Source organism: Anabas testudineus, chromosome 16 (genome assembly GCF_900324465.2).
Source record: "Anabas testudineus chromosome 16, fAnaTes1.2, whole genome shotgun sequence".
Classification (NCBI taxonomy): Eukaryota; Metazoa; Chordata; class Actinopteri; order Anabantiformes; family Anabantidae; genus Anabas; species Anabas testudineus.
In genome coordinates, this window is record NC_046625.1 from 16842924 (window position 1) to 16870383 (window position 27460).

Genomic DNA, 27460 nt, shown 5'->3' on the forward strand with positions numbered 1-27460 from the left:
GTCTTAGAGAAAAAAAAAAAACGCCATGTTTATCCGTCTGTTTGGGGGATGTGTTGGAACCTGGCAACCCGAACAACAGCCAGCACAGAGTCTACGGAGAGTTGACAGGAGCAACAGTACAGCTCTGACCACACACTATTTATAGGAAAGCATTGCCTAACTTAACGAGAAAAGCCTTTGTTTTGTTACGCTAGCGACTGACAGTCGTTTCACAAGGGCAGGTCTGTAACTGCGAGATGTATCATCTGTGTAAGTCGGGATACTCAGTGTTTAGTGTGAGTTTATCAACTGTGCTAGCTAGCTAAGTTGGCTAGCAGGACGGTTAGCTTGCTAGCTGACCCGTTAGCGTGTGCGCTGACGTTAGCCAACGCAGATGTTAGCGTCATGATGTTTTTTGTTTTGAATAACGTACAGCTAGCAAGCAACTCTGTGCATTGTGATTAACACTAAGACTTTCAACTAACGGGGTGATTTGCAGCGTTAACGTTATCTAAGGTCGGTTGGCTAGTGGATGTTTTTAATTAACTAGATATATAACGAAGCGTTACCGCGGACTGTTCATTAACACAACACACTGTTGTCGATTTGAGCTAACTGTCTAAAATGGTAAACACCAAACAACATGGGGAAAGGCCTGCATGGAGGGGTTTGGTGACAAGTGGCAAGCTGCGCAGACAATCCGGTGTGACTTTAGTGTTTTTAATGCCTAGTTGGATGTCGTTGGTTGGAGCTGGAATATGGGAGTGTCGTTAACTATTGTTTGGTAGGTAGGTTAATTAGTTATACATTTGAAGAGTAGCCTTAGTGTGTTTTATCTAGGAGCTTACATAACTGTTCAAAGATCAGGTGTTTGCGTGTGTTCACCAAAGGTGGGACGTCATTTGCCATCTGACTGTGTGTGGTTATGAGGGTGTCTGTCCTCAGTTGGCACAAGATGTTTTGATGCAAGGCAAGTTAGCTTGTGACAGCTGCCTTCTTTGTTTACATGGTGTTGTATCTTATTGGGCAGTATATTAACACATTAGAATATGTAGACATTATGTAGTTATTTAGGTTAACAGAATAATCAATCATACATGCATATAAATTGATTTATTTAGTATGTTACAAAGAATGAGTAGGAAGAAAAGGTCCTGTCCCACTCTGTTCCAGCCCTTTTCCCCCACTTACATCCATTCTTGGCATTCAAAGGTTATGAAAATGACCTGGAATTGCCTTCTCTTACGTATGTGTAACATGCATGTACAATCTGTGGTGTAGTTTTAGATCACTGTAAATGTGTTAAGAATGGTTGATAAGGTCAAAATGAGTCAGACTCATCTGCATATGTCTGTGGGAAAATAATCAATTGTATGTCTTACCTGCTTCCTGAGGAAAGTTTGGCATTATGTGTATTATGTATGTTCACCTTGAGGGTATGTGGGAGCATTTTATTCTATCCTTCGCTTTTTACCATTCGTACAACAAGAAGCTGTTGGGCAGAAGAATTTAAATAATGGTATGAATGAATTTTAGTCATTAGGCAGTGTATACTGTTCTGTTCATAAGAAATTATGTCATGTTCTGTTGGTTTGTGCTGTAACTCCCCAAAATACACAATGGCATCACACTGCCCAAACAGTCAGGACCATATGGTGCTCTGGTGGAAGCGAAATGCTGATTCGCCGCATGTTGTTCTTGAGTTGAGGATAGCTTGCTCTACAATGACTCTTGGCCTCAGTAGGATTGGCAGCATTGGCACAGGGAGGCGGAAGCTCATGGTGGTGCCAGAGGAAGTCTTGTTCTTTTCTCTGTGTGAGCTTTGTTGGCATTATGCGTAGTTATTCAAAACAAAAAATAAAAAGAGAAACAGTGAGGTGGTGTAGAATTCAGTGGTGATACAAGCACCGGGGCTTGTGGCAGAGCAGCTTGAGCAACTTTGAAGATGCAGCTCTTGTCTTTGTAATTCAGAGGGAGTGAAAGAGAAAATTTGTGTAGAGCGGATTTTTCTTTTTAATGATAAAACTATTTTGGGCTTTTTGGAAGAAGTGGCTGAAGCTTTTTAACTTTTTACAAGATCAGTGACTTTGGCTTTTAGCTAGGCCTTGTTGGATTTGGATATAGCTATAAAGGAATTTAACCCCTGTTATTTTTTGTCCTTTAGGACATACAGTATGGTGGCCTATTGGACTTGAACAGGTTGAAGACCACTTAAGAGGCTGCTGAGTCAGTCAGAGCTTGGACCCACATTAAGGACGAGATGGGGAACACAGCAACCAAGTTCCGTAAGGCTCTCATTAATGGGGATGAGGTGCTCGCCTGCCAACTCTATGAGAGCAACCCACAGTTCAAGGAGGCTCTGGATCCCAACTCTACATATGGAGAGTCTTACCAGCACAACACTCCACTACACTATGCTGCCCGGCACGCCATGACACGCCTACTCAGGTCAGGATGTGGACCAGATAAAATCAAACGAGCAGTGAGCAAAGACATGTAATGTGCACATTCAGAGACACGTAATTTTGGTCTGGCTGCTATCTGTGGTTGGCTGAGGTAAAAAGAAAAAAAACCAAAAAAAAATAAACCTAATGGTTGATAGATGAAGGACTAATTGGCTGTGCTTTAGGTTATTCATACTGTATGCTGTAAATTCTGATGGATGTAGTTATTATTTGTATTAATTATGTGGCAGAAATTTTTATTTTAAGGTTCTTCAAGTTGTTGTAACACCGGCCTGTATTGCTGCATCATAAGATAAAATGCTTCATCTTTTGTCTCTATATGTTTTTGTCCCATCTGTCTCTCCACATAGCCATCTGTTAGCAGCTCTCAGGAATGCAACATGCTGGGATAGGATAGGATAGAGCTCCAAGAGCTTCCCATCCCACAAAAATCTTGCATGTGTTTGCCTTTGAGGCCTTAATTTTTCCTTACTAATCAGATGCTTGCTCAATATTGTATTTTTACTTCATTACGTATTTTGACTTGATCAAATATTGTTTAGAAAAATATGTATAGATGCAAGGATATATATTATTCTTATGATTGTAGTTTCCACATAAAGCATTTCAATTCTGAGACACAGACTAATTGATGGAGTTAGATTTGCACATTAATTACAAAATGTGAAGAAACAACTGAAACAAAACTGTTATTTCTGTCCTTTTCTTATCCTTTTAGGTATTTTCTCCTAAACAAAGATGGAAATCCTAATAAGCGTAATATGCACAACGAGACATCTCTGCACCTTCTCTGCATGGGGCCCCAGATTCTGACTTCAGAGGGGGCGCTGCAGCCTCGGATCTCACGGCCATATGAAGATGAACAGCGTCGTGCAGAATGTCTACAAATCATCTTGGCATGGACTGGAGCAAAGCTGGACCGTGGAGAGTATGAGAGTGCTGATATCAATGCTGTCGACAACAAGAAAAACACTTGCTTGCACTATGCTGCTGCCTCAGGCATGAGGACTTGTGTTGAGGTGAGAATCTGTTTTTCAGTCTGAACAAGTATAGAATATAATTTAGTGTATTATAACATTGAGTTATAAATCAAAGGCTCCATAGATGGAAACTAACCCTATCAAGACAGAAAGAAATTTGAGTGAAGGAAAGATAAAAGGGGTCAGAACAACCATGATATTTACACTAATTATTCAATATCTTCCCTTATGTAGACTTTCTAAAAAATCATGTAACTATACAAGGGCACAAATCCAATTCACATCACTCTGAAACTAGAGAACTGCAAGTTATAATGATGAAACATTTTTTATACCAGAATTATTGTGGCTTTATGACGATGATAAGCGAAAATATTATTGGAATATTTTTTATTATAACAATTTCTGCTTTCAAACGCCCCACCATCCAAAGATACATTTTCCCCTCTTTTCTTTTAAACTTGCTTAGCTGCTGGTGCAAAGAGAAGCGGACCTGTTTGCGGAGAATGAAAACCGCGAGACTCCATGTGACTGTGCAGAGAAGCAGCACCACAAGGACTTGGCCCTGTGCCTAGAGTCGCAGATGGTCTTCTCTCTTGCCCCTGAGGCAGAGGGTATAGAGGCAGAGTATGCAGCCCTCGACCGAAGAGAGGTACAGAATGACATCCATTGTATACTAGTGTCATTTACAGTTTATCTCCTCCCCTATTGTTGGAAACAAAGACCTTAACAGTTTATTATTATACTGTACTTTTTTTAGCAAACCTACCCTTGTTACTCTAATCCCTAACTTGCCTAAACTCTCACAAGGGTGACAAACCCTAATCTTTAGGGTACATGAATATGAATATGAGGCATAGTTTGTAAGAAATGAAAGTCTTTCATTCAGTGTTTGTTTGTCTGTAGTTTCCTTCCAAAGCTGGGTACTTTTTGAATATTATAGTGTACAGATTTCGCTGAAAATCTGCTGGACAGCCAACCTTTTATATGCACTGAAGATGATTTCCTTGGACACAAACACACACATATATAGATATTAGTCACAAAATAGTCAGATGTAAAATATGTGACTCCCGTCTTCATCAGCTGGTTAGCTCATTCAGCCAGGCAGAACAGTAATCTACAAATCTTTGATTTGCTTTTAATACCTCTGTTCTCTTTTTCCCTTTGCCTTGTCTTTCCTTCTACCCCTACCCTCATTCTTTTCCTTTCCTTTCATGTTTTACCCTGATTTCACCCTCTATTACTCCCTCTGTTCTTTCTTCACTTTTTCTGTTAACCTTCCTTACTTTCCTCCTTTTTTTATTCTCCTCTTGTCATCATCCTCTTTACCCCCTCTCTTGACTGTGCCCTTTCCTCTCTAGCTTTATGAGGGCCTGCGGCCTCAGGATCTACGGAGGCTGAAGGACATGCTGATAGTGGAGACAGCTGATATGCTACAGTCCCCTCTCTTTACTGCAGAGGCACTGCTACGTGCTCATGGTACGATTTAACACACAAAGATACACACTCAGTTACACACATGCAGCTCTCTGCTGGTTGTTAATATGATAGGCACATCAAGGAAGCCTTGTGGTTAAAAAACAGTATATACAGGATACAGCAGAACTGAGTGCACTAGTGGAATGTCACTAAAATGTTAATGATAGAAAACTGTTATCTTACAATAACTGTATACCTTATATGTAAGTGAAAATAAATGTTATATAATAATAATAAAAAACAGGTTAGATGGATAACATTAAAAAATGCACTGTACTATCTTAATGCAACAAAAGTGTGTATACATCTATGACTCATGCAACAAAATTAGGTTTACCTGTGATTATTTTAACCCTTGCTGATGCATGATTTACTAAGACAATTTGATTTAAAGATTATAATATAAAACAGCACTTAAAACACCACAGTCTCTCACAGTGCATTGTTCTAGGTTTTTTCAGGGGCGGGCCATGTAGACTTAAAACTATATCACGACATATCATGAAACAAACTAAAACAAACTAAAATACCCAATATACCTGGGCATCAAATACCAAAGAAACTGAGTAATTATATTATAAATAAAACATTTTCTTCACAGTATAATCTGTCATCCATATTTTATGATTAGCCTGGATCCCTTCTTGTCAACAGTTGAAATGGCAATCATATACAGTATTATTATTAGTTGTTGTTGTTATTATTAAATATAGTGTTAAAGTTCAGCCTTTCAGCATGCTTGTTATATTTGTAGGTTTATGTTAGATGGCCATGTTATAGCACATTTGCAAACATGTCATCATGCAACCTAGTGTATGTTGTCAGTATCACAATATTGACAATATGACAACATTTTTATCATAGGGAGGAATTATCACAATACACTAGAGGAAATTATATGGCACAGCCCTAGGTTGTGTGTAATGCAGCATAGCTGTAAGTGGTAAGAAGCTTTTTGAACTAGTAAAAAAAAAGCATATTGAGACGTTATGAATATGAGAACAGGTAGAAACACAGTTGCAGCAATAATAAAAATGTATGGGAAAAACACATTACCAATAACAGAAGAAGGATTACCTGTGGAATCGTGCCTGTAGTGTTCCAGTGACTTATCAGACAGTTTGAAGCACATTGCATGAAGTCAACGTTTACAGATGAAAATAAATAACACCATTACTCACAAAACTGCAAGATTAGATTTGCCAAAGAACATGACAAGAGGCCTGATAAATACTGGAAGGATATTCTGTGGTCAGGTCTTAAAAAGAGACATCATGTGATGGATGACAAAGAATGGAATATCACCACTAAAGGGTGTGACTTCTATTTATGGCTAATAATTGCTTTGTGTTTTGCAGCTTTGGCTAAAACTAATTGTTTGGATAGTATGTACAATTGTATTATCATTAATATTTACATACCATACATTGCACGAGAATCCTTGTGTTGTCTCATCTTCATGGTACACTCCAGTGATTTTCTTGCTGTCAAAGAAGCGAGATGAGCTTTTGTTCACAGAATTTTACTTGTATTTCTATTAGTGGAGAGTGTTATTGTATTATGGTTTATATACCAGTTCAATGTACTTGTTCTTTTCACCAAATATGCAAGAAAAGTGGAACAGTGGAACATCCACAACCACACAAGTTAGCTTTATTTTACTTGTGCACATATTGCTCTAGCTAATATAGGTTCTTTCACATTTTTACTTTTTATTTCTTTAAAGAAATAAGCTCACTTCTTTATAAAAAAGAAAACTGTGCTGTAGCTGTTCCCTTGGGCTACATCATTTGGGTATTTCCTATCCACATTAGCAAAGTTCATAGTCATGTCCACACAGTTTAGCTCATAAAAGTGATAATTCTTATGACTCCAATATGTCCAGTTAATTTAAAGTTATCATGTTGATCTTATTTTCCTAATGACACATGTGTCTAGAAGACACAGTTGTCACCATGTCCCTTCACTCTCCATGAGCAGAGTGAGGGGATGTGATTTTGTCACATTCTTCATGCCCACAGACATCAAGCAGTTTTCCTGAATTCCTTAAACTGAATCTCTTCTAGCTTAGGCTTGGCCACATGTTGAGAAAATGTGTCACAGTTTTGATTTGATTTGTAGCCTTAAACCACTAATGTGTCAGTGTGGGGTTGATTTTCACTCTTTAAACACACAGTTTACTAATTTGAGTTTCTGGCTGTATAGCTGTGTGTTCTACATATTAGACATACTTTTTAGAAGCTGGGGGGAGGGGGTGACCCCAGAATGGTGCTATATTTATTCACCTCTATCATGGGAATGCTGTCTCTCTATTTAATAGGATGGGACACGTCAGGAGTTTTGCTAATCTCCATTAGAAGGGGTTTTTGGACTTAATGCATCATTCATTTCTTGTGAAAACGTATTTTTTTTCTTGCTAGTTTTTTGTCAGTTTCCTTATCACAATTCTTCGAGCTTTCCTTCTGAACTACCATGTCCGTTTTTCTATAATTCTGCTAATTTGTATTTCCCAACTAATTTTTAATATTTAAGACTAAATGTGAAGACTTTTAATTTCGGACCCATTTTCATGGCTGAAAGCATGAAGATAGGGTCATATTCATTGATGAGTTTTAATTGAATGGAGACGAGGGACATTGTTGCAATATTCATTATCTAAACGAGGCCATTTAGAGTCTGAGGCATTTGATTGGTGGTGAAACGTGTCTCCAGGCTGATAATGGCCTAATTGCACAGTTGACCGGGTCGTGTTCCTTGTTTTTGGAGGGGACATTTTTGTGAGAATATCTGGGCTCAGGCACAGTCCATAAGCCATTCAATATTTATACTGAAAAGTTCTCAAACCTGCTAATGTGCTAATGTAAGATCGAACAGATAATCTTCAACAGAAAACCAGTGGTAGCAGGTCAGTGCTGTTTGGCCATTTGAAAGGTGGGTACGTTGCCACTGAGGTGGAATTTGTTTGGACTTTGCTGCGCTTTGTTCACTAGTTCTGACAAATGTAAGACAATATAGACTGAAGAAAATGTTGTGAATCCATTGTGTACAATTGACTGAATGGTATTTCTTCCCTATGTTGTCTTTGTTTATCCATGTGTGCTTAAGGCCTGCATTCTTGAAGCACAGAAAATATTATCACAAAATACATCATGTTTTTGTATCAACTTTGTGATTCTAGATCAGAGGTGCTATTTTTAGAACACTTTGTGAAACTGGGCCTGCTCTGTTTGCTTATCACATGGCTTAGAAAAGTCTGGGTTGGGGTAAACAGGTTTATGTTGGTTTAAAAGACCAACTTAACTGGCTATTCCAACCTTATTCCAGCCTTTTAATAGTCCCTTTTACAAAACTGTACAGGTCTATATTAGGTCTTTATTAGAGTAATTTTCACAACCTTGATCCAAACTTATTTTATACCTCATCATATGCACATAAAAACTATTAAGTTCCTCATTTGATGATGCTCCTGTTGTTTTTTTGTGTTATTAACATTTTATGTCTTTACCTTTTTCATCAGACTGGGACAGGGAGAAGCTCTTAGAGGCTTGGATGACTAATGCAGAGGAATGTTGCCAACGCTCAGGGGTACAGATGCCCCATCCCCCTCCAAGTGGCTGCAATGCCTGGGACACCTTGCCCTCACCCAGGACACCACGAACCACCCGCTCCTCCATCACGTCACCTGACCAAATCAGCCTAATGCCTGCAGATGAGGAGTCTTCTCTGGTGAGAGATGTCTTTAGGTTCCTTTTTACCAATGTTTGACAAATCATTTGAACAAGAGAGAGAAATGAAAAACAAGAGAGAAAAAGAAATGCATACATTAGTGAGATATTCATGACACAAACCATCGTCTATACTTCTTCCATAGAGGTGCAGTTTATATGTGATACCTAAGAACATAGCACTGCATCCATGTTTGACCAAGAATAATAGTTTCACAGTTGCCTCACAATGTCTTTTATTTATTTATTTTTTTCCAAAAAGTTTAAGTTAAAAACTTTAAATGGCTATAGCAGATGTTGTATACGAGAACAGCAATGTTATGAAGTCTGTCATTTAACTGTACCCATCATTGAAGAGCCATCAGATGAAATGAAACCAAAGGACAAGTAGCCTCGGGGAGCAGCATGTTTTCCTGGCCAAGAAGCTGCTATATAGCAGCAAGGGACAAAAGTAGCAAACCAAAGCACACATTTTAGTAGTAAATGGCAGTGTACCCATAAAAACTTTACACCTGTATGTTTATTTAAATTGAGTCCCTACGGTCCCAGCAGTTTCCTGAAGTGTTTCTGCTGAATTCTTTAAATTTTCACTGCTACACCTGTTTTTCTGCATAATGCTGATTATTTCCCAGTATTATAATGCTGGCAATCATTAGTATTCATGCCAGTGCCCCCCTCCCTCCTCCTACGAGAATTAGTGATTTGTTAATTAGGGTGTTGGAAAATCCTGAACATAACAGTATTAAAAACTCTCCATAGTCTGATAAGAAAGACCATAACAACAGGTAGAAAAGAACCTCTATTCACAACCTTCTGCGTCTGTATAAAACACGAAAGCATAAAGTCATCAATTTTACAAAGCATAGAGAATACTAAATACAAATATAATTGTAGCTGTCTGTTAATTGTTTTATCCTAAAAAATAACATACCAAAAACTATGTAAAACGTAAAAATTTAGAAGGGATTAAAGAAATATGTTGGTAACATTCACCAACAGCTGCTCCCATGAGTCACAGACATACAAGTGTATTGTTAAAATACCATCATGGAAGGTGTAGTTTGCACAGCTGTGTTTACAGAATCTGCATGTCTGCATGGGTATCATTGAACCTATTGACCCACTGCTGTTACAGGGTCAGTAAGCTCCCTGTTTAATTGCCCTCCTGTTATCTTGACCTTGTCTAGGATTTCCTGATCATTATCAAACATGCTTGACATTTTCCTCAACAGCGATCTTTGTGAGCATTTGTCAATATGGAAATTATGCCTGGTAATTTGTGATGTGCTGCACCGAAACAATGACTAGTGGCACCTGGCCTTTTACTAATTTAATGCTGTTGGTAGTTGGTCTTGTTTGATCACTTTCTGTTGAAGACTGCCAGCAGTCAGATATGTCTGATAAGAATCAAAGTGGTGGAAAGTAATAGTTTGTTAACATGTTAATTTCCAGTTTATCAGTTAATTTCCATTAACTTTAATGTTTACATATAATAGCATCCCTTTAATTTCGGATGGAAAGCTTTATTACAAAATTTTAACATCCTAAATTTGAGAATAAAATGTTAGGCTCGTGCAGATCCTCCTACATAGTTCAGTGAATACTGTGGATTGTAGCTGCATAGCTTACATTTTATGATGTTGGACTATGAGAATAATAATTTCAGGCTTTAATTACTTGTCAATTAAAAAAATAAAAAGTATTCATACTGAAAATGTATGGATATGGGTAAAAGTGTACTAAATGCAGACCTATGGCAGGTAAAATAAAGATGAGAATGAAAGCAAAAGTAAAAAAAAATAATAACACAGTTTTTTCCTTAACTAGCTCAATCTTATCATATCTAATTATTATTCCGTAATTGAGAATGACTGACAGCAACTAGCAACTATGTGCAGACAGATGATTAGTGCAAAATCTGTTATCTTTGTGTCACTTTGCAGCTGGTGTGTTGCTCCTCTGACAGGGACAGTGTCAACAGACAAGTCATACTCACAGTATAAATAGCCTACAGCCTGGGAGAGTTTTAAAGTAAGCAATTACACCAATCCATCAAAACAGGAACACCACCTGGTGGTTTAATCTATTGGTGGGCAGGACAGTTTTAATGCTTCTTCTCAAAGTGCCTGTGCTGACATTGGTCCAACCCAACATTAAAACTGTCATGTAGGGTTACTATTCTGGCTGACCGGTGTACATGTTGAACTCAAGTTAGCATAGGCTACAGGTATGAGTCAGATATTTATCACCAAAAAGTTTGTTGACAAAATGAACACTGAAATGACATAACCACCTACAGAGGGAAATGAGGCAGAAGACATCATATTTTTGGATGATGATTTATCCTTTTGGAAATGTTTCAATTCAGTGTGTTTCAGTATGTGAACTAAACTACAAATGACAAATTATAGCTGAAGGTGATAGACATGATTTATCTTTTACTTTATAAGAAATTACAGGTTGTGTTTATATGACAGTATCTGTTGTTGTGATTCTGAAAAAGAGGGCCTTGAAGTGCACCATGCCAATCGACCGGCTCTACTCAAGGGCCTCTTTAAAGGTTACAGTTGATTATATCACATACTGCTCTTTCACAAATCAATACTTACATTGTTGAAGTACACTGCCTTCTTTATGCCTTTTGTGAGGGTCAGTCTTTCACTCTAACAAGGGCTGTGTGTATGTCTGAGTGTGATTGTGTTTGTTACTGTTTGTCAAGTTTATGTGGGTGTGAGAAAATACATCTGAACACAGTTACCAAGCCACATGTTAAGGAGAGGTCATCATCTTCAACTTCGACTGCTTGTAGGGTTTTTTTCATAAATCAAGGGCTATTTAAGCACATTGACATATCAGCTAATTACAGCAGAATTTTACCAGCCTACTACTTTAATTGAATATTAACATTAAGCCACTCATCAGTCAGCCTACTCTCAACAATCTTGTCGTTCATGCAAAGAGCTGTCAGGCTTTTGAATTTGCACCACATAATTTTTGAGTTACTCTTTGCTTTTATTTGTCTAGATAGACTTGAAACAAATTGCACTTTGGCTGTAAGATTGATTGTATTTAAAAAATATTTACCTTTGTCTTACAGTGTGGTATCTGCATGTCTTCCATCTCCGTCTTCGAGGAACCTGTTGACATGTCCTGTGGCCACGAGTTCTGCAGAGCATGCTGGGAAGGGTATACCAGTGTATTTTGATTTAGCATGCAGATTCTGTTTGTCAGCTTTGGATGGCCTTAATTTACTTGCACAGGTCTTCCTAATTGTTTTATGTGTGTAGATACTTGCTGTCTCCAACATGTATGTATGAATACTTCCACAGGTTTCTAAATCTAAAGATCCAAGAGGGTGAAGCTCACAACATCTTCTGCCCTGCTTTCGACTGCTACCAGCTAGTTCCCGTTGAAGTCATAGAGAGTGTGGTTTCTAAAGAGATGGACAGGCGCTACCTTCAGTTTGACATTAAGGTAAATTAGCTGAAAAACACAGATGTTCACACAGTAACGGTGAGCCTTCTACACATTTTAAATGTCTCCTTCTGTTCAGTTTCAGTGCAGGCTAAACATAGATGCCATTTGCCTGAGATTGAATGACATAGAGGGGCAAACATTGATGAAAGTGGAGAGATATTCTTGGATGTCACCACCAAATAGTCTTTATTTAAAATATTTTTTTCTGTTGCCAAACAACACATGGTACAACTATAGTAAGCTGTGCTTTGTACAGCGTCAAATTGCCTCAGATGCCTCTACCAACCAGTCAGCACTCACTTTGCTTTCAGCGTAAGTAGCTGCTTTCCACCCATAACTATTGTTTCTTAATAGAAAAGTCTAATGGGTACAAACCTCAAATAATTAGCCAACCTTTTAGTTTGAGTTGCCATAGTAACATGAACATTTTTTTCAGTTATACAGCACAGCTCGGGTCAAGATTGAATTACTTAAAAAAAATTGAGCAGCACTGTAGCTTTCTGAGGGTGTGGACTCAGAAAAGAGCACATGCACAGTGAGGGAATTATTGTAACAACATAATTCCCCTAAATATTTTTCTATGTTAAAATTTGTTAGCTCTTTAGATTTCAAAGTCACTGGCTCGTGGGGTTTTACAACCATTTAAAAGTAAATTAACACCAAGCAGAATAATAATTTTGTCAATTATCTTTTCAAGCGCAAAAATACTTGTAGTTGCGGGTGTAGTCAGTGTACAGTTCACCACCGGTTGGATTGCCGATTAGTTGTAATTGTCTTTTTACTTCTGTTACAGGCATTTGTCGAGAACAACCCAGCAATCCGTTGGTGTCCTGAAGCGGGGTGTGAAAGGGCAGTCAGATTAAATGCTCAGGGTCCTGGCACCTCCACCTCAGATCCTCTGAGTTTCCCCCTCCTTCAAGCTCCTGCTGTAGATTGTGGCAGGGGACATCTATTTTGCTGGTGAGTGGGTATTGTTAAAACGTATGGTAAGCATTCATTATTGCAAGACACATGTCAAGAGATGTTTTGGTTAATTTATATACTGTACATTACCTAGAAATTCTAAACTGTAATAATGTTAACATGTTTTTCTTCATGTGCTCTACCACAGTGAATTAGAAAGTCTGAAAATGAGGTCAGTGTCTAGTCAAACCCACTAACTACAAGGTAATTTTAGGGAGCCAACCAACAGATGTAAGGGAAAGTTGTATAAATGCCTGGATGGAGTTTGCCAAACAGCACTTTGAGAAAAGGGAGACATAGGGAAAACAATTTTCTCACATATAAACTGTTTGATCAAAACAATATTATGTCCAGTGTTTTTGCAAATCTTCTACCTTTAGTTAGCTTATCTCAGATGTTAGACTGCTGCTATCCATAGGTTCTCAAATACTTTATTTAACAAAACGTTTCAGAATGAGAATAAATAATTATTAAATATGCGCCTATATGCACATCGTCACATTTGTGTGTGTTGGCATGGGTATAATTGTGTATATACACATTTGTAATTACTTAAGTTATCTGTCTGCGTGTGCTTGCTTAGCAGGATGTTTAAGGGCAGTAGAGCACAAATGCTGGTTAGTCTTCCTCTGTATTCTTACTCCTAGATACCTTCAGAATGTATTATGATCCCCACACCACCACAATTAATACTGGACACCTGACATAGCCTTACCTCACTATATGGTTCCTGAAAGTGGCCATTAGTTTAACTTGAGGTTCACTCGAGTTTATCTGACATTTGGTAATGAAGCTGGACACTGCTGCAACCTCTGTAATATAAGGAAGAGATTCAGTTGAAAAGCTGATGTGTTTATTAATGATGGTCAATGATTTTAAGTTATCAGTGTGTTTGTCTATGGTCAGGAGACAGAATGTTTGCTTTGAATACTTAATTTTACCTCCAATCTTTATCTCTACTTGTATGTGTGTATTACAGGGAGTGTCGAGGTGAGGCACATGAGCCATGTGACTGTGAGACCTGGAAGATGTGGCTACAAAAAGTCACTGAGATGAGACCTGAGGAATGTAAGTAGTGTCATGAATTTTCTTCTTATTTATGGATGCTTTTTAGAGTAATAGTAGTTATAGCTACAGATTTTGTAACATAACTTAACTCAGTCGATATTGACTCAATATAACTGTGTTAAGTTATGTAGTGCAGTAATAAAGAAGGTTAGTTTACGTGTAATATGATGGATTAAATTAAATTTCCTGGAACTCAACCACACCAATTACAAACTGTTTAACACTAAGACAGTTAAAACCCATCATGTTGATTATAAATGATTAATTAAAATGAACAACCTTTTATTGAAAGTACATGATGTTCAGAAGCAGTAATTGGACTATGAGCAATCTAATAGATCATTTAAGATGACCCAACTCCCTCCAAAGTGCCTCTTTGTAGAGGTGATGGAGGAAAGATAAAAGCAATTATTTTGTTTTGGAACCATCTTCCCCTTCAATTTTCCCAGATTCAGTTTTATCTTGGCATTTCAAACGGCACATCAGGGGTGCTTTGATAATTGCCAATTATTCTGTTTGTACTGTATGTGTGTGTGGGTGCAAGAGCATCTTGGGAGATGTTAGCAGAATATATAAGCAATACATATTAGTCAAGCAGGACAATTTCCTGCTCAGGGCATTGGTCTGTTTAGATGCAGTGGTAATAGTCATTCTCATTCTGTTTCATTATCCCTTTATTTGTTCTCTTTACCTCCCCCCTCTTCTCTTGAAGTGGCTGGTGTGAGTGAAGCTTATGAGGATGCAGCCAACTGCTTATGGTTGCTCACAAACTCTAAACCCTGCGCCAACTGCAAGTCCCCAATACAGAAAAATGAGGGCTGTAACCACATGCAGTGTGCTAAGGTAAGTTAAGCTGCTAAGTGCACCTGTCTTATATATACCGTAGGCAATTAGGTAGCTTAGATGCTAGTCCAGTCTTTATGTTGTCAGATGTAATAAGTAGATTGTTTTCTGATTGGAAAAACATATAAATTATATTTAGTGGAAAGCACTTTAAGGAGACATCAGCCTTGACATCATATGAAAGAAAAATAAGGTGCATTATCTATAGTCTCCCCCTCACATCTCATTTTCCAGACACTGTATTTAATATTTTTATGTTACTATTTTCTGTAGGTGCAGCCAAGGCAGTGTTGTGAAGTGCTACATTTAGTTCAATTTTGCTATCAATTTTGTAGGTGACATGACTATTTTATATAGGAATCCATTTTGTCCATTTTTATATAAATCTCAAATATCTGTTAGCGAGGGGGTGGGAAGTTGTGTGAGCATTTATGGCCCTTCTCAGACATACAGTGGAACCCTGAACTTATCAAGAGATTACCCTCAGGCACTGAATGTGAAAGCGCAAAACACTTTGCCCAGACATTAAACATACTTCATCCAGCCAGTTCTGTAGTGCAAAGTCTACGTAATGTCTGATGATGATTGAGACCATGTATGAATACAGTAAGTAAATGTCCATAGAATTCACTGCATTTCTATCATTCGACTAGCACTGCCTCTGGTAGCTGTAAACAAAATACCGCAATTTCAGCAGTATACTTTTTGTCACATCGTGCCTTGTGCATGCTATGCATGTATCACCACTTGCCTGAATCAGAGTGTTTTCAATGAGTGAGACTCAGATAGTCTCATGTTTGGTCCTACATGTGTGGCAGGGGAAATGTCTGCATCTGATTCTCCAGACATTGTCCGGACTTCATATCAGATACCTGGGGCATGGTAAAACACAAAATATATGTTGATGCCAATTGAAAAAGAAAAACACCTTTGTCTAGACATCCATCTTCATCACATGGTGAATTTACAGATAGAATTTTTCTATACCACAGGTTTGATGTTTCAAAGTGCATCTCAAGATGTGTAAGAAGTGTTTGAAGTAGGAAGTTGACCAGCTGTAAGGAAGAGGGCAGGGCTGACAAAATACCTTGTATGTCAGAATTAAAGGTTGCACATACTTCCTAAGAAGGACTTGCTGGTTTTATGTCAATGCCTTTATGGATCTCTCTAACTACACAAACAGTAACAGATTTGGTTTGGGGCATCACTAGGGAAAATGGTTTTAGATGAAGTATACTCAAGGCGCAGTACAGTATAGTATACAGCAGATTATCAGCACACAGGTGGTTGTTCTGACTTAGACAAGAGCTCAGTGAATATCTGCTACCTTTAAACTTCAGAATACCACTGAAGCTCATTCACATTTGGCCAGTTCTTCTTGTTCATTACACCAGACCTTCCTGTTGCTCTATGATATTTATACAAAATGTTTGTCAGCTTGTAATTTACACCTTGGACTTGTATGATGTTAATGATGAAATAATTATGTATTCATAATAATAAAAAAAAAAAAAAAACTTCTTTGATCCCCTTGGGGAAATTGTGGTTGGACAGCTGCCAGACAGTACATGTCGGTGCTACAACTGGGTTTCGGTTGTAGCACCGACATGTACGGACACCTCAGCAAGTAGCCAGGAGGAACCAGGAATTGAACCATTCACCCTGGTATTCGTAGATGACTGCCCTACGACCTGAGCTACTGCCGCTCAAATTATGAAAATGATGTGCTGTTAAACTGATGATGAAATAGTTTTATAAAGTTTAGTAAGTAAGAAACTCTAGTTCTGGTTAAGTTAGCTGTAGCAGCATAGCAGTAATTAAATTGTGAAGAATAAAATGTTTCTGATCATATTTAGGCCATTGCGTTTTGCTAGCTTTATAAAAGCTTATTTTACAAATGGCAGCTTATGGTACTGTCACAAACAATCCGCCAGAGAGCTGGGAAGGCGTCATGTAGTCTGAAAATCACAAAGTCATGTTGCCTGACTGCAACTACAACTGTTGCTGGGGGATATTAAAGGAGCGCAGTGCAATCATAGGACCAGGCTCCTTTTGTCTCAGACAACTCTGTCACTTTCTTCACCCTGCTTAAGGAGGCTGACCAGAGATGGACATTACTGTGGAAGTAATGGAGCAGCTTTGACAAGGCCACAGAGGGCTCAGCCTCTTGACCTCTTATTACGTGTTAAGAAATGGCTTTACCCCGTTGCTTAGAAACACAGGACTCAGTGTTGCCAAGAAACATCTCTTTGTCTTTTTGCTGCCATTTCCTATCCTCTGGTGTGGCTTCACATCTTTTTAAATCTTAAGTGTCTCCATTTCACATGGTCTCATTTTAGTATCTTTCCTTTCATTCATCCCTCTCCCACTCTTTCATTTGTATTGATTTTTCTCAAGTGTCATGTAAGCATAGTGTTTCCAGGACAACAGAGGTCTCAGCCTTTAGGGTTTTGTGTTGCTCTACCTAACTTGTCACCCACAGAAGTACTTGTGCCATGGGAAGAGAAATCACTTACACCCAAACAGGCTGCAGATTTGAGTGGCTTTAGTGTTTTGTTGTTCTACAATGCCCAATGGGACCTGCTGATCTCAAATGTGGTCTGAGTGCCTTCTAGTGGTAGCAGGCTGTGAGGATTCATAACTAGGTACAAATAACTGCTGTGTCCTCTTTTAAGCTCTTCCATTTGTAAAAGATAAAAAATATAGGAACACGATTGAGACAGTGATAAGACAGACAAGCAGGGGATCTTGTGTCCAAGAGTACTGTCTTTAGATACTGTATCCTGCACCTCAATATCTCTCCTCTAATTTTGAGAACAGTACCATTTTTATTAGAACTTGCTGATGTTAAAAATCTTTTCATCTTTCATATCCTTCCAGTTTCATACCTAGCATGTCATCACCTAGCTTGTGAACCTTTGTAGTCTTTTGGCTTTGGGAGGGGATAATCAAGTTAAACTAAACCTAAAGTACATATACTGTTAACTATGTGTATGCATGGAAAGAGATCCATTCAGTTCAGCCAACAAAACAAAACTGAAGACATTATTTGTAGTAACTCCAAACCAAACTAACAAAACATTAAACAGACTACAATGCAAAACATGATCTGTGGTGGTGGTGAGAGAGAACAGAACTGCTCCTCCTTCACAGCCTTTTATACATACAGGTAGACCTCCTCTGGCCCTCAGTGACTGAGGAGGAGAGACGCACAAAAACAAATTGGTAGACATTAGTCAGGCTAATAGCGAGGTTCACATAACACTGATGTTAAAAATCTTTTCTTTCATATCCTTGTAGGTCTATACTTATGTTGTATATTTTTGTAGAGAGAAAGGATTTTACATTTTCTCATCATAATACAGTGACTGACAGCTGCAACACAATTAGTAATTGGCTATTCACTGGTTGATATGATGGCTAACTAGAGCAGTTTTAGGTATAATATTCCTATTTTCTTATAGTGTAAGTATGACTTCTGCTGGATATGCCTGGAGGAGTGGAAAAAGCACAGCTCATCTACAGGAGGCTATTATCGCTGCACCCGCTACGAGGTCATCCAGCAGGTGGAGGAACAGTCCAAGGAGATGACTGAAGAGGTATACTCACACATATTCAAGCTATAGCTGGATACTTGTCTGTGTTTTCAGATTGTTGGCATAAACTAAAAATAGGTCAACAATTATTGTCATTTACTATATATATATTCATTCATTCATATGTGAATTTCAGGTTTCATCTACAGAACTTACAGAAATATACCTGGTTCTTAAATACAGCTAAACAGAGAAAATAACTGCAGTAACATGGGGCTTGTGGACACATCCACATTAGAAAAAGCTGAAGTGGCAAGTATATGGAGAGTAGAGTTACAATGTTTTGTGAGATTGCACAGAGTAGTTGATTGATAAATGCAAAAGGAATTGCAAACAGAGTCACTTGGGTTGATTAAGTGTGATTGCTGATTGTAAAAGAAAAACAATTGTGTGTGTCTTCAATTGTTGATTTGATACCTAATTGGCAGGAAGCTAAGAACAGTAATTGTGTTTGTATGTTTATAAATACAAACACAATTACATTTCTTTGGAGCTTACATGACTATGAAGAAAAACACATAAAGACAAAAAACCTACAGGTAGCCGCTTGTTTAGTTTACCTGAGAGTGAATTCTGCCTACCTTTATCAAAGCTGAGAGAAGTTCATTCCTGGTCCTTACTGTATTAGCATTCTTCCAAATCACAAGTACCAGAGAGCTCACTTGCTATGACTTCTGTCAACCAGTGTACCTACTCTTTTCTCTGTAAGGGGTAACAATATGCTCAGAAGTTTATTGACTGTGACTGGTGTCTCATCTTGGTTTTGCAGGCAGAGAAGAAGCACAAGAGCTTTCAGGAACTCGACCGTTTTATGCACTACTACACACGCTTCAAGAACCATGAGCACAGCTATCAGGTAAACAGCTGTGGCTTTGTCTGCCAATGATGTCTGCTTTGCATAGTGTACAGTCATGCAGTGGCTGTAGCCAGTGGAAAATTGTTATCTGGCGTAACACTCGCCCATTTCCTGACAGGTGGGCACATTTTCCAAATTCATATACTGTAAAATGATAAAAAGTACAGTATTTCTGTATTCTGCACTGTCTGTGTACACACACGCAGTCTGTACAAGCCATTTTACATTTTTAGGTGACAGGGTTTTGTTGCAGCAACAATCATCAGACATAACAATGGTTTGATTTACTAAAAAAAAAAAAAAAAGAAAACAGGTCTGCTGATTTCACCTTCCTAAAATTTATTTTGGCTTCTCTTTGTTTGGTCTTTGTTCATCAGTCAGATGATTGACTTAACAAAAAAAACCCCTTCTGTTTTCCTAATCATAGCTGGAGCAACGTCTTTTAAAAACAGCCAAAGAGAAGATGGAGCAGCTCAGTCGAGCCCTGAGTGGAAGTGAGTGTGCAGTCTGCCGCAGTAGTGTCAATCTTTATTAGGCATCTTAATCTAGTCCTCTGATATTAGTCTTGGGAAGTTCTAATATTAATAGGATAGGATAGGAAGTAAGCAGGAGGGACAAGAACTTTGTGAATAAGCCTTGTCTAGAGTCCTTTAAATCCCCATCTGTACAGGCAATTACAGCCCGTTTAACATAGCCAAGCTTTTCCTTCTAATAAACAGTTTAAATCTCTGTGGCAGTACTTACATAATTGTGGCTGTCAACCGACAGAGAGAGATGGAAATGACCATAACTCAGCAGTCATGAGTTTGAGTCAGTTCAAAATTTGCACAATTCATCCTGTTAAAAACTATTGCAGCTTTTATACATAAAATGACCATGGGCAATTATTGACCACCAGTTTTTTGTGTTTGGGTGGACATTTCTGAAAAGTTTCTATTACAAATAACACAAAAACACAAAAAACACAGTGTTTTAAAATGCTAAAATTTGTCTATACTATGATGTGCTTTTGCTAAATAGATGCATTCAAATAACATCTCTATTTGACCTAAAATTCAAAAGAATTTGCTGAACTCTAGTTAAACAGTATCTACAGTACATTTATTAAAACAGAGCTGTTCTTTCAAATTCTTTGTTTCAGAACTCATTATGTACTGGTCTGTTTTGAAGTGTTGGGAAGTTAGGCTGGAATGAGGGATGTATTCCACACACGTAAAACAGATTTTTGATTTCTGACTGTCTATTCTTTTTCTTTCCCAGGGGAAGGAGGCCCACCTGACACTACTTTCATTGAAGATGCGGTCCTAGAACTACTGAAGACTCGCCGCATTCTCAAGTGCTCTTATCCTTATGGGTTTTTTCTGGAACCCAAAAGCACAAAGAAAGAGATCTACGAGCTTATGCAGGTTCAGTCCTACTTACATAGAAAAAAGACAAATGTTCTCAGTACTCAGTTTTATATGGGGCATTAGAAATGTGGAACTAAAGCTTTCTACCTAATAATCTTCACAGTGTGCCCCAGTTATACCTCCACATCTCACCTTTTAAGATGTAGTGTTATCTAGGGTATAATTTACGATTGTTGGTATACATACAGAATGTACTTACTTGCCTGCAAGCCTGTTTTATGTTGTGGCATTTTACCTACTTTAAAATAAAGGGGCATCAGTCTTTTACAATTTCCTTACAGTTTGTTGCAATTTATAGTCAAATCAATACATACACAGTTGCTCTTAAAATAACTTAGTGAGCTACTTCTAAAGTCACTTTTTCTGTGAACATCCCAGTTTGGAAACAGATCATCAAGTTGATCTTCAAACTGTGCAATCATAAATTATTATAATTATTATTAAACAACAGAAATCTCTTAGCCAGCTCTGTTTTTGGTCCTTAGACTGATTTGGAGATGGTAACTGAGGACCTGGCACAAAAGGTCAACCGACCTTACCTGCGGACTCCACGACACAAGATCATCCGTGCAGCATGTCTGGTACAGCAGAAGAGGCAGGAGTTCCTGGCCTCAGTGGCCAGGGGAGTGGCTCCAAATGACTCTCCTGAAGCCCCTAGACGCAGGTAACATACAAACATGCATCTCTTTTCAATCAAAAACAGTAATAAAACATAATAGAACTGGTTGAGACTAATTAATCATATCATTTTAGCAACTATAACAATTAACTAAAACTCTATCTCTTGCTCATTTGCAGTTTTGCTGGTGGAACATGGGACTGGGAATACTTAGGCTTTGCATCACCAGAGGTAAGAGAATGAGCTGACTGTCAGGATTTGTTAGTTAAAATGTCAACTGTGCATTTTGAGGCCCCCACGACAAAAACAACGTGTGGGTGTCTTTCAACACTATTATGGTCTGACAGATCACATTTTGCACTGTTAAATTTCTGACAACATATCCAAACAGATTAGAGGTGTCTGCTCATGACTAAAATATAATGTATTTTAAAGTATTTAGATCACACCTTATTATGATGATTCTAAATTATTTGTTTTATAAACGTAAAAAATGTATTGCAGTTCCATCTGTTAAAGGGGCAAAGACATATATGCTAAACCTACAGTTTAAATCTAATATCAATAGCATACACACATGTCCAAGAGGCATTATTGACTTTCCTTGTAGACATCTATCATAAATTCTACTGGACACTACAGTAGCAATAACATCACTGTAAAATGCAGCCACATTATTTTATTCCTAGAGAATGTTCAGCTATATTACATTTGCAGCTCTCGTCAACAATCAAGATTCAAAAAACTGAGCCTTTTTGTACAGTGCTGATAATTCTTGGACAACAGACAGGACTGGACTAAGTACACTCCCAGGTATTTGTACTTGGATACTCAGGGTGACAGGACTCCCAGATTTCCTGAAGTCCATCACAGCTTCTTTGTTTTAGAGTTAGGGTTAGTTGAAGATGGCTTAGTCCACACCAGTCCATGAAACTGTCCACCACTTTGGGCTGATAAGCAAACTGGAGGGGGTCAAGTAAAGGTTTGACCAGAGAGCGGAAGGACTCCAGAATCAGCCTCTAAAAAGCCTTCATAATATGTGAGGTCAGAGCCACTGGTCTGTAGTCATTGAGGACTCTAGGGACTCTGGGATGTGGTATCTTATTCACAGGAACTACAATTATACTCACTTTCGAAGCAGAAGGTGATATCACCAACCGATTTAAAACAGAAACCTGTGATAGGTCAGAATATTTAGCTGTTAATGGATGAGAGCTTTATCCAGTGCACTAATACTGCCACTCTTTTAGTATATCACCTAATAAGGTTCAATCAATTGCAGATACTTTAATCATTATTATTACATAATTATGCAGCTCTACATTAAATCCTTTTTATGAAGTCAAGAAGTATACATGAATCATTTTAATATTGGTGGTTTGACTTTGGCTGTGTCAACAGCCAATGATGACCCAAATATGTTATTCCACACACTGAAGTCAGCCAGATGGCTCAGTTTTCCCCTGTGCACCGTGTCGTCTGGCAAACACCTAAGCAGGTTGCTCCCAATCACTGCACATTAGTAACAGGCGTTTGTACTTTCACTCATAAAACTGTTGACCATATAATGGTCCGATTATTGGCCTGTCTAATTTTTCGGCACAGTTTGACACATGTACAAATGCCAGTTTGATAAATGCATTTTAAAACTCCTCCTTCTCTACCTGCTCAGCCCCATGCAGTGCATATGCCACTTAAATGGCCATCACTGGACAAAATTTTTTTATCATCCAAAGTTGGACACAGCTTTGTGGCTTGTCTCACACAGATGCCAGTGATGTCTGAAATTGGTTCCTATGTTTTCTATATTCCGTTCTTCTAATCTTTAAATGTGCTATTACAGTGTATGAAGTAGTTTGACAGTTAGATCCTGTTGTAAGATTATAAAATATTGAGCCACATGAGATGATGTCACAGGTTATCTCCTCTCACTGATTGGTCTGAACTTTCTGAAAAATCTGAAAGAGCCAAACTGTTCTTAATTAGAAGTTGCTTGAAATACTGTCAGTGTCTTTTGGTGACTATTATCTCTGTCAGACTTTAATTTGTATCAGTTTGTTTACTGTACTGCGGAATACCACTATTGATTCTTAAGACAAATGTAGTATACAAGCCACAAGCAAAAATTTAATTAAGCTGGGAGGAACACTACAAAGATGTGGCTTATCTTCAAAAGAACAAGTTATCAGTGTCTGGTGTGATGCTTATCTTACGTCCACCCTATTTTCTCCTACAGGATTTAGATAACAAACACGCCTGCCAGTATTCTACCAGTCAACACATGATTTTAGGCACAAGAAAGTATTTATGTGGAAGTTAAATGCTTCCGTCAGAGTCTGAACACCTAGTACAAGAAGCTGACCCCTAATTAAGAGCCTCTGTCTGTCAGCCACAGTAGTTAATGGGAACACCATACTAATAATGAAAGCATGATGACACGCCTCACAGGCACAGATGGTCCACTCCATGGTTCTTAATATGGCTGCAGATCACTTCATAGTGGGCTAATTTTAGAGCAGTGGAAACATGAAAGACAGAGTAAGGGTGAGAGGCTTTTGATTATGTGAATGTGACTCGCTGATTTTGCAAATCTATGAGATAATTGAACAGAGAATATAGTTGATTATTTTACGAGATATTATGAAGATGAAGAAGCCTTTTCATGTTGGTGTGCAACCAGAGATTAGCCTTACATGTACACGACACGACAGTCAATGTCCAGCATTAAGGCTGAGTGACATCAAAGGAAAAAATAGCCAAAGTATGTTTAATTCTTTATGACTTGTGTTTTTAACACTGCAGCAGCAAATAAATAGTTAATATACTTCACTTTTTAATGACATCACGTTTAGGTTTGATTACGCCTTCTGGTAGCTTTTGAGACTGGTCAGGCATATGGACACAGCTTTATCCAACTCTCAGTCCTCCTGTTGCTTCATTTCCAGTGCTCTACCTGGATTCAGTCTAGGCTGAAGCTTAATGATTGAAGGTTTGTTCTGGAGATTAAATGGTGTGAAGCGGTCTTCTATGTGCTGATCCTCCCTGGGGGGAGACTTAGATCCCAGTTGAAACACACTGTTTCACTGGTTGAACCAAAGCTAGCAGTGTACAAGTCTACCTATTAAATACCTACAAAACACTTTAGTCCCAGTACAGTTATATATGGAAGCTTTTTTTTTTTGGTTCTGCAAGTGACATGTAGATGATGAGAGTTGGGCACAATGACTGATAAACAGAGTGATTAGATCATTTGTTGAAATGAAATATAAATGTATAGTTAGTATTTGGTGACATATAGTTGTAAAAGTGTGTTTTGTCTTTTGCTATTTTTAAGGAGTATGCAGAGTTCCAATACAGACGGAGACACAGGCAGAGAAGACGAGGCGACATGTCCAGTCTCAGGAGCAACACGCCTGACCCTGATGAACCTGGCGAAAACAGTTTAGGTATGGGAGAAGACATACGTGACTCTCCTTTCAGAACTTTCTAGTGTTTTTATTGCTGGTGGATTCTATTCTGGCTTGGATTGGGTCACAATGATGTTTTTTCATTAACTATTATCAACACATGATGGGGAAAAATCGGTGGTGAAATACATATTTAGTACATCAAATTAAACTACACTGAACCAGTAGTCTGTCCTCGGTTTTTCTTACGCAGATTTGTATAGAACCCACTCTGGAATCGCTTAAAAAAGTACAACAAAACCAGTATGTCTAATAGACTAGCTTTATCCATCCCAGTGCCGTTTTGTTTCTGGCTGTGTTGAGTGAAAGATTGACCATGTTTTTAGTTTTAAGGCCAGTAAGTTTTGCCAAGAAGGATTAGTTCATTTCAAAAGTAGAGACAGACTTAGTGAATTTCCTGGGAAAGTCCTGAAGGCATTTGCTCTGTGATTGCTTTTACTCAATTGTTGTGCACAGTTTACTAAAGTGACAGTGTCTTGTATAAATGTGTCAATTAGCAGTGGGTTAAATTTTTTCCAAATGCTGCTGTAAGGATTCTGTTTAATAACAGTATTTTGACTGTGGGCGTTTGCTATTTCCCTTTCTACAAAGGCACACAGGATGTCAGAGGTGGATGTAGACAAGGACCTCTGATGGTGAGTACACAGTTTACAAAGGCTTTCAGACTATAAAGCATTTCAGTTTATGCTGAAACAGAAGAGTATTTCTAACTTCACTGTCTCTTAAGGGACTTTAAGCTGTTACAGTCAACATGGTTTAAAATTCATGTCAAAAAAATTAGCATCACCAGTTTCATATTTGACTTCTCTTTTTTTTTTTTGTGACTACTGTTATTTTTAACAACGAATATTGTCTAAATTATACAAAAGATAGAAGATTGAATGCAAAGTGAAAATGCAGGGGGCAATGGTGCCATAAAATCAAACTACACAATATATACACACACATTTTGATGAACATGGAGTATAATCCCACCTTTGTCCAATTAGAGTATTAAAAAGATAAAAGAAATGACCTGCCTCATGTTCTAGATATGAAAAAAAATATAAAAAATATGTAAATGAGTTTCATTTGAAGTCAATCGCACAAACACATACTGATGCCATTAATACTAATGACTGTCCTTAAAAATATGTAGTTTACTCTAGTAATCAGTTTGGCCTGGTTTCAGGTACTTTGCATTACTGACACTATGTCCCCTTTATTTTCTTGCAGGGTCTTGGTTCCTTGGATGATGATGACCCTAACATTTTATTAGCCATTCAGCTTTCACTCCAGGACTCGGGGATGGCAGGGGGTGAGTCCAACTATGAGAGTCTTGCCAATGAAGCCTCACTTGGTGCAATTGGCACCTCCCTGCCTTCCAGGCTTGAACAGAGAGCTCCTGGTGTAGAGGTCCTCCCCAGAGCTTCCCTAAGCAGCTCAGAACTGCTGGAACTGGGAGATAACCTGGCTAGACTTGGCAACATCAACAGCCAGTACTCTGCTGCCGCTGGTGTTCCCGCTACTGGTCAGCACTGTGACAGTCACCACCGGGCCTACAGGCCATCTGTGCCAATACCGGTAGCTCCAGGTGGCAGCAACTCATCTACAGGCCTCTTCTCCTCTTCCAGTGACACGCTAGACTCAACCATATGCAGCACTCACGATCCATCGTCATCGTCCGCATTGGCAGGAAACGCTAACCTGCTGGGCAACATCATGGCTTGGTTCCACGACATGAATCCTCAAGGTATCACCCTGGTTCCCTCAAACTCCTCTGACACAGACTCAAACTTTAGTGCACTACATGCAGATGGAGGAGAGCGTCTGCAAGACGATGACAAATCCAGTGTGCTTGTCCTGCCTGAAAACAGGAAACCTCAGGAAGTGATGGCAGAGGTCGGTTTCTGCTCTCACAGACTGGGCGATATGGAAGAAAAAGAGTGTGCTGTTGTTGAGAGGCCAACCCAGTTAGATCTCGTAGGGCTGGACACCATGCCATTACCTTACATGGCTACAGCTGACACAAGTGGAGACCATGCTGAGCATGGAGGTTCTAAGGTCTGCCATGTTGACACTCCACAGTGTGACTCTGTATTTGACCAGCTGCCCAGCACCAGCTCCTCTGAGTGGGAGGAACAAGTGCATTTGGTTTGATAAGATTGGAAGAGATGGGAACAAGCTTTTTGGAAAGGCTGAAACGAGAGATTGCAAATTGAGTTGATAAATACAGTGGCAAGAAAAAAGTAAGTGAACCTTTTGGAATGTCATGGTTTTCTGCATTAATTTGTCAGAAAATGTGATTTGATCATCTAAGTCTTTTATGTCTTTATAGAGAACAACCATAAAAACCTCATAGTGATATTGGAAAAAGTATGTGGGTAATAACTGGTCACAATCCCAAAGTGTCTCCATTTGTAGATTGTCTAACTGTAGACTGGTGAATTTCTAAAGTCTTTGACATCACTTTGTAACCCTTTCTAGCTTCATGTAAATCAACGATTACATGATGGGTTCACATACTTTTTCCACTAGCACTGAGGTTGTTC

The 27460-nt window shown here is 38.5% G+C and overlaps 1 protein-coding gene across 5 annotated transcripts; it reads left to right on the forward strand.

Moving 5' to 3' along the window:
- The first annotated feature begins 75 nt into the window (after positions 1–75).
- LOC113169724 (ankyrin repeat and IBR domain-containing protein 1) lies at positions 76–27226 on the forward strand. Of its 5 annotated transcripts, none has more exons than XM_026371366.1 (20): positions 76–275; positions 2144–2427; positions 3163–3463; positions 3894–4076; positions 4789–4906; positions 8424–8632; positions 11729–11817; positions 11961–12105; positions 12902–13068; positions 14051–14139; positions 14852–14982; positions 18447–18581; positions 19348–19434; positions 19862–19928; positions 20695–20840; positions 21329–21507; positions 21642–21693; positions 24797–24908; positions 25521–25564; positions 26145–27226. In XM_026371366.1, the coding sequence occupies exons 2-20, from the start codon at positions 2240–2242 to the stop codon at positions 27066–27068; spliced, it is 3366 nt and encodes a 1121-aa protein (XP_026227151.1). In that variant the 5' UTR covers positions 76–275; positions 2144–2239; the 3' UTR covers positions 27069–27226. The 5 variants fall into 5 exon arrangements, with proteins under 5 accessions (XP_026227151.1, XP_026227149.1, XP_026227150.1 ...); XM_026371364.1 differs by having other exon boundaries at positions 76–249; XM_026371365.1 differs by having other exon boundaries at positions 76–221.
- The last annotated feature ends 234 nt before the right edge of the window (positions 27227–27460 follow it).

Bases quoted from the DNA above. Each gene is read 5' to 3' on its own strand.
- LOC113169724 (XM_026371366.1), top strand. From the start codon at position 2,240: ATGGGGAACACAGCAACCAAGTTCCGTAAGGCTCTCATTAATGGGGAT. The intron at 13,069-14,050 runs GTGAGTGGGTAT...TGTGTATTACAG, and splicing joins AGGGGACATCTATTTTGCTG to GGAGTGTCGAGGTGAGGCAC. The intron at 19,929-20,694 runs GTGAGTGTGCAG...TTTCTTTCCCAG, and splicing joins CAGTCGAGCCCTGAGTGGAA to GGGAAGGAGGCCCACCTGAC.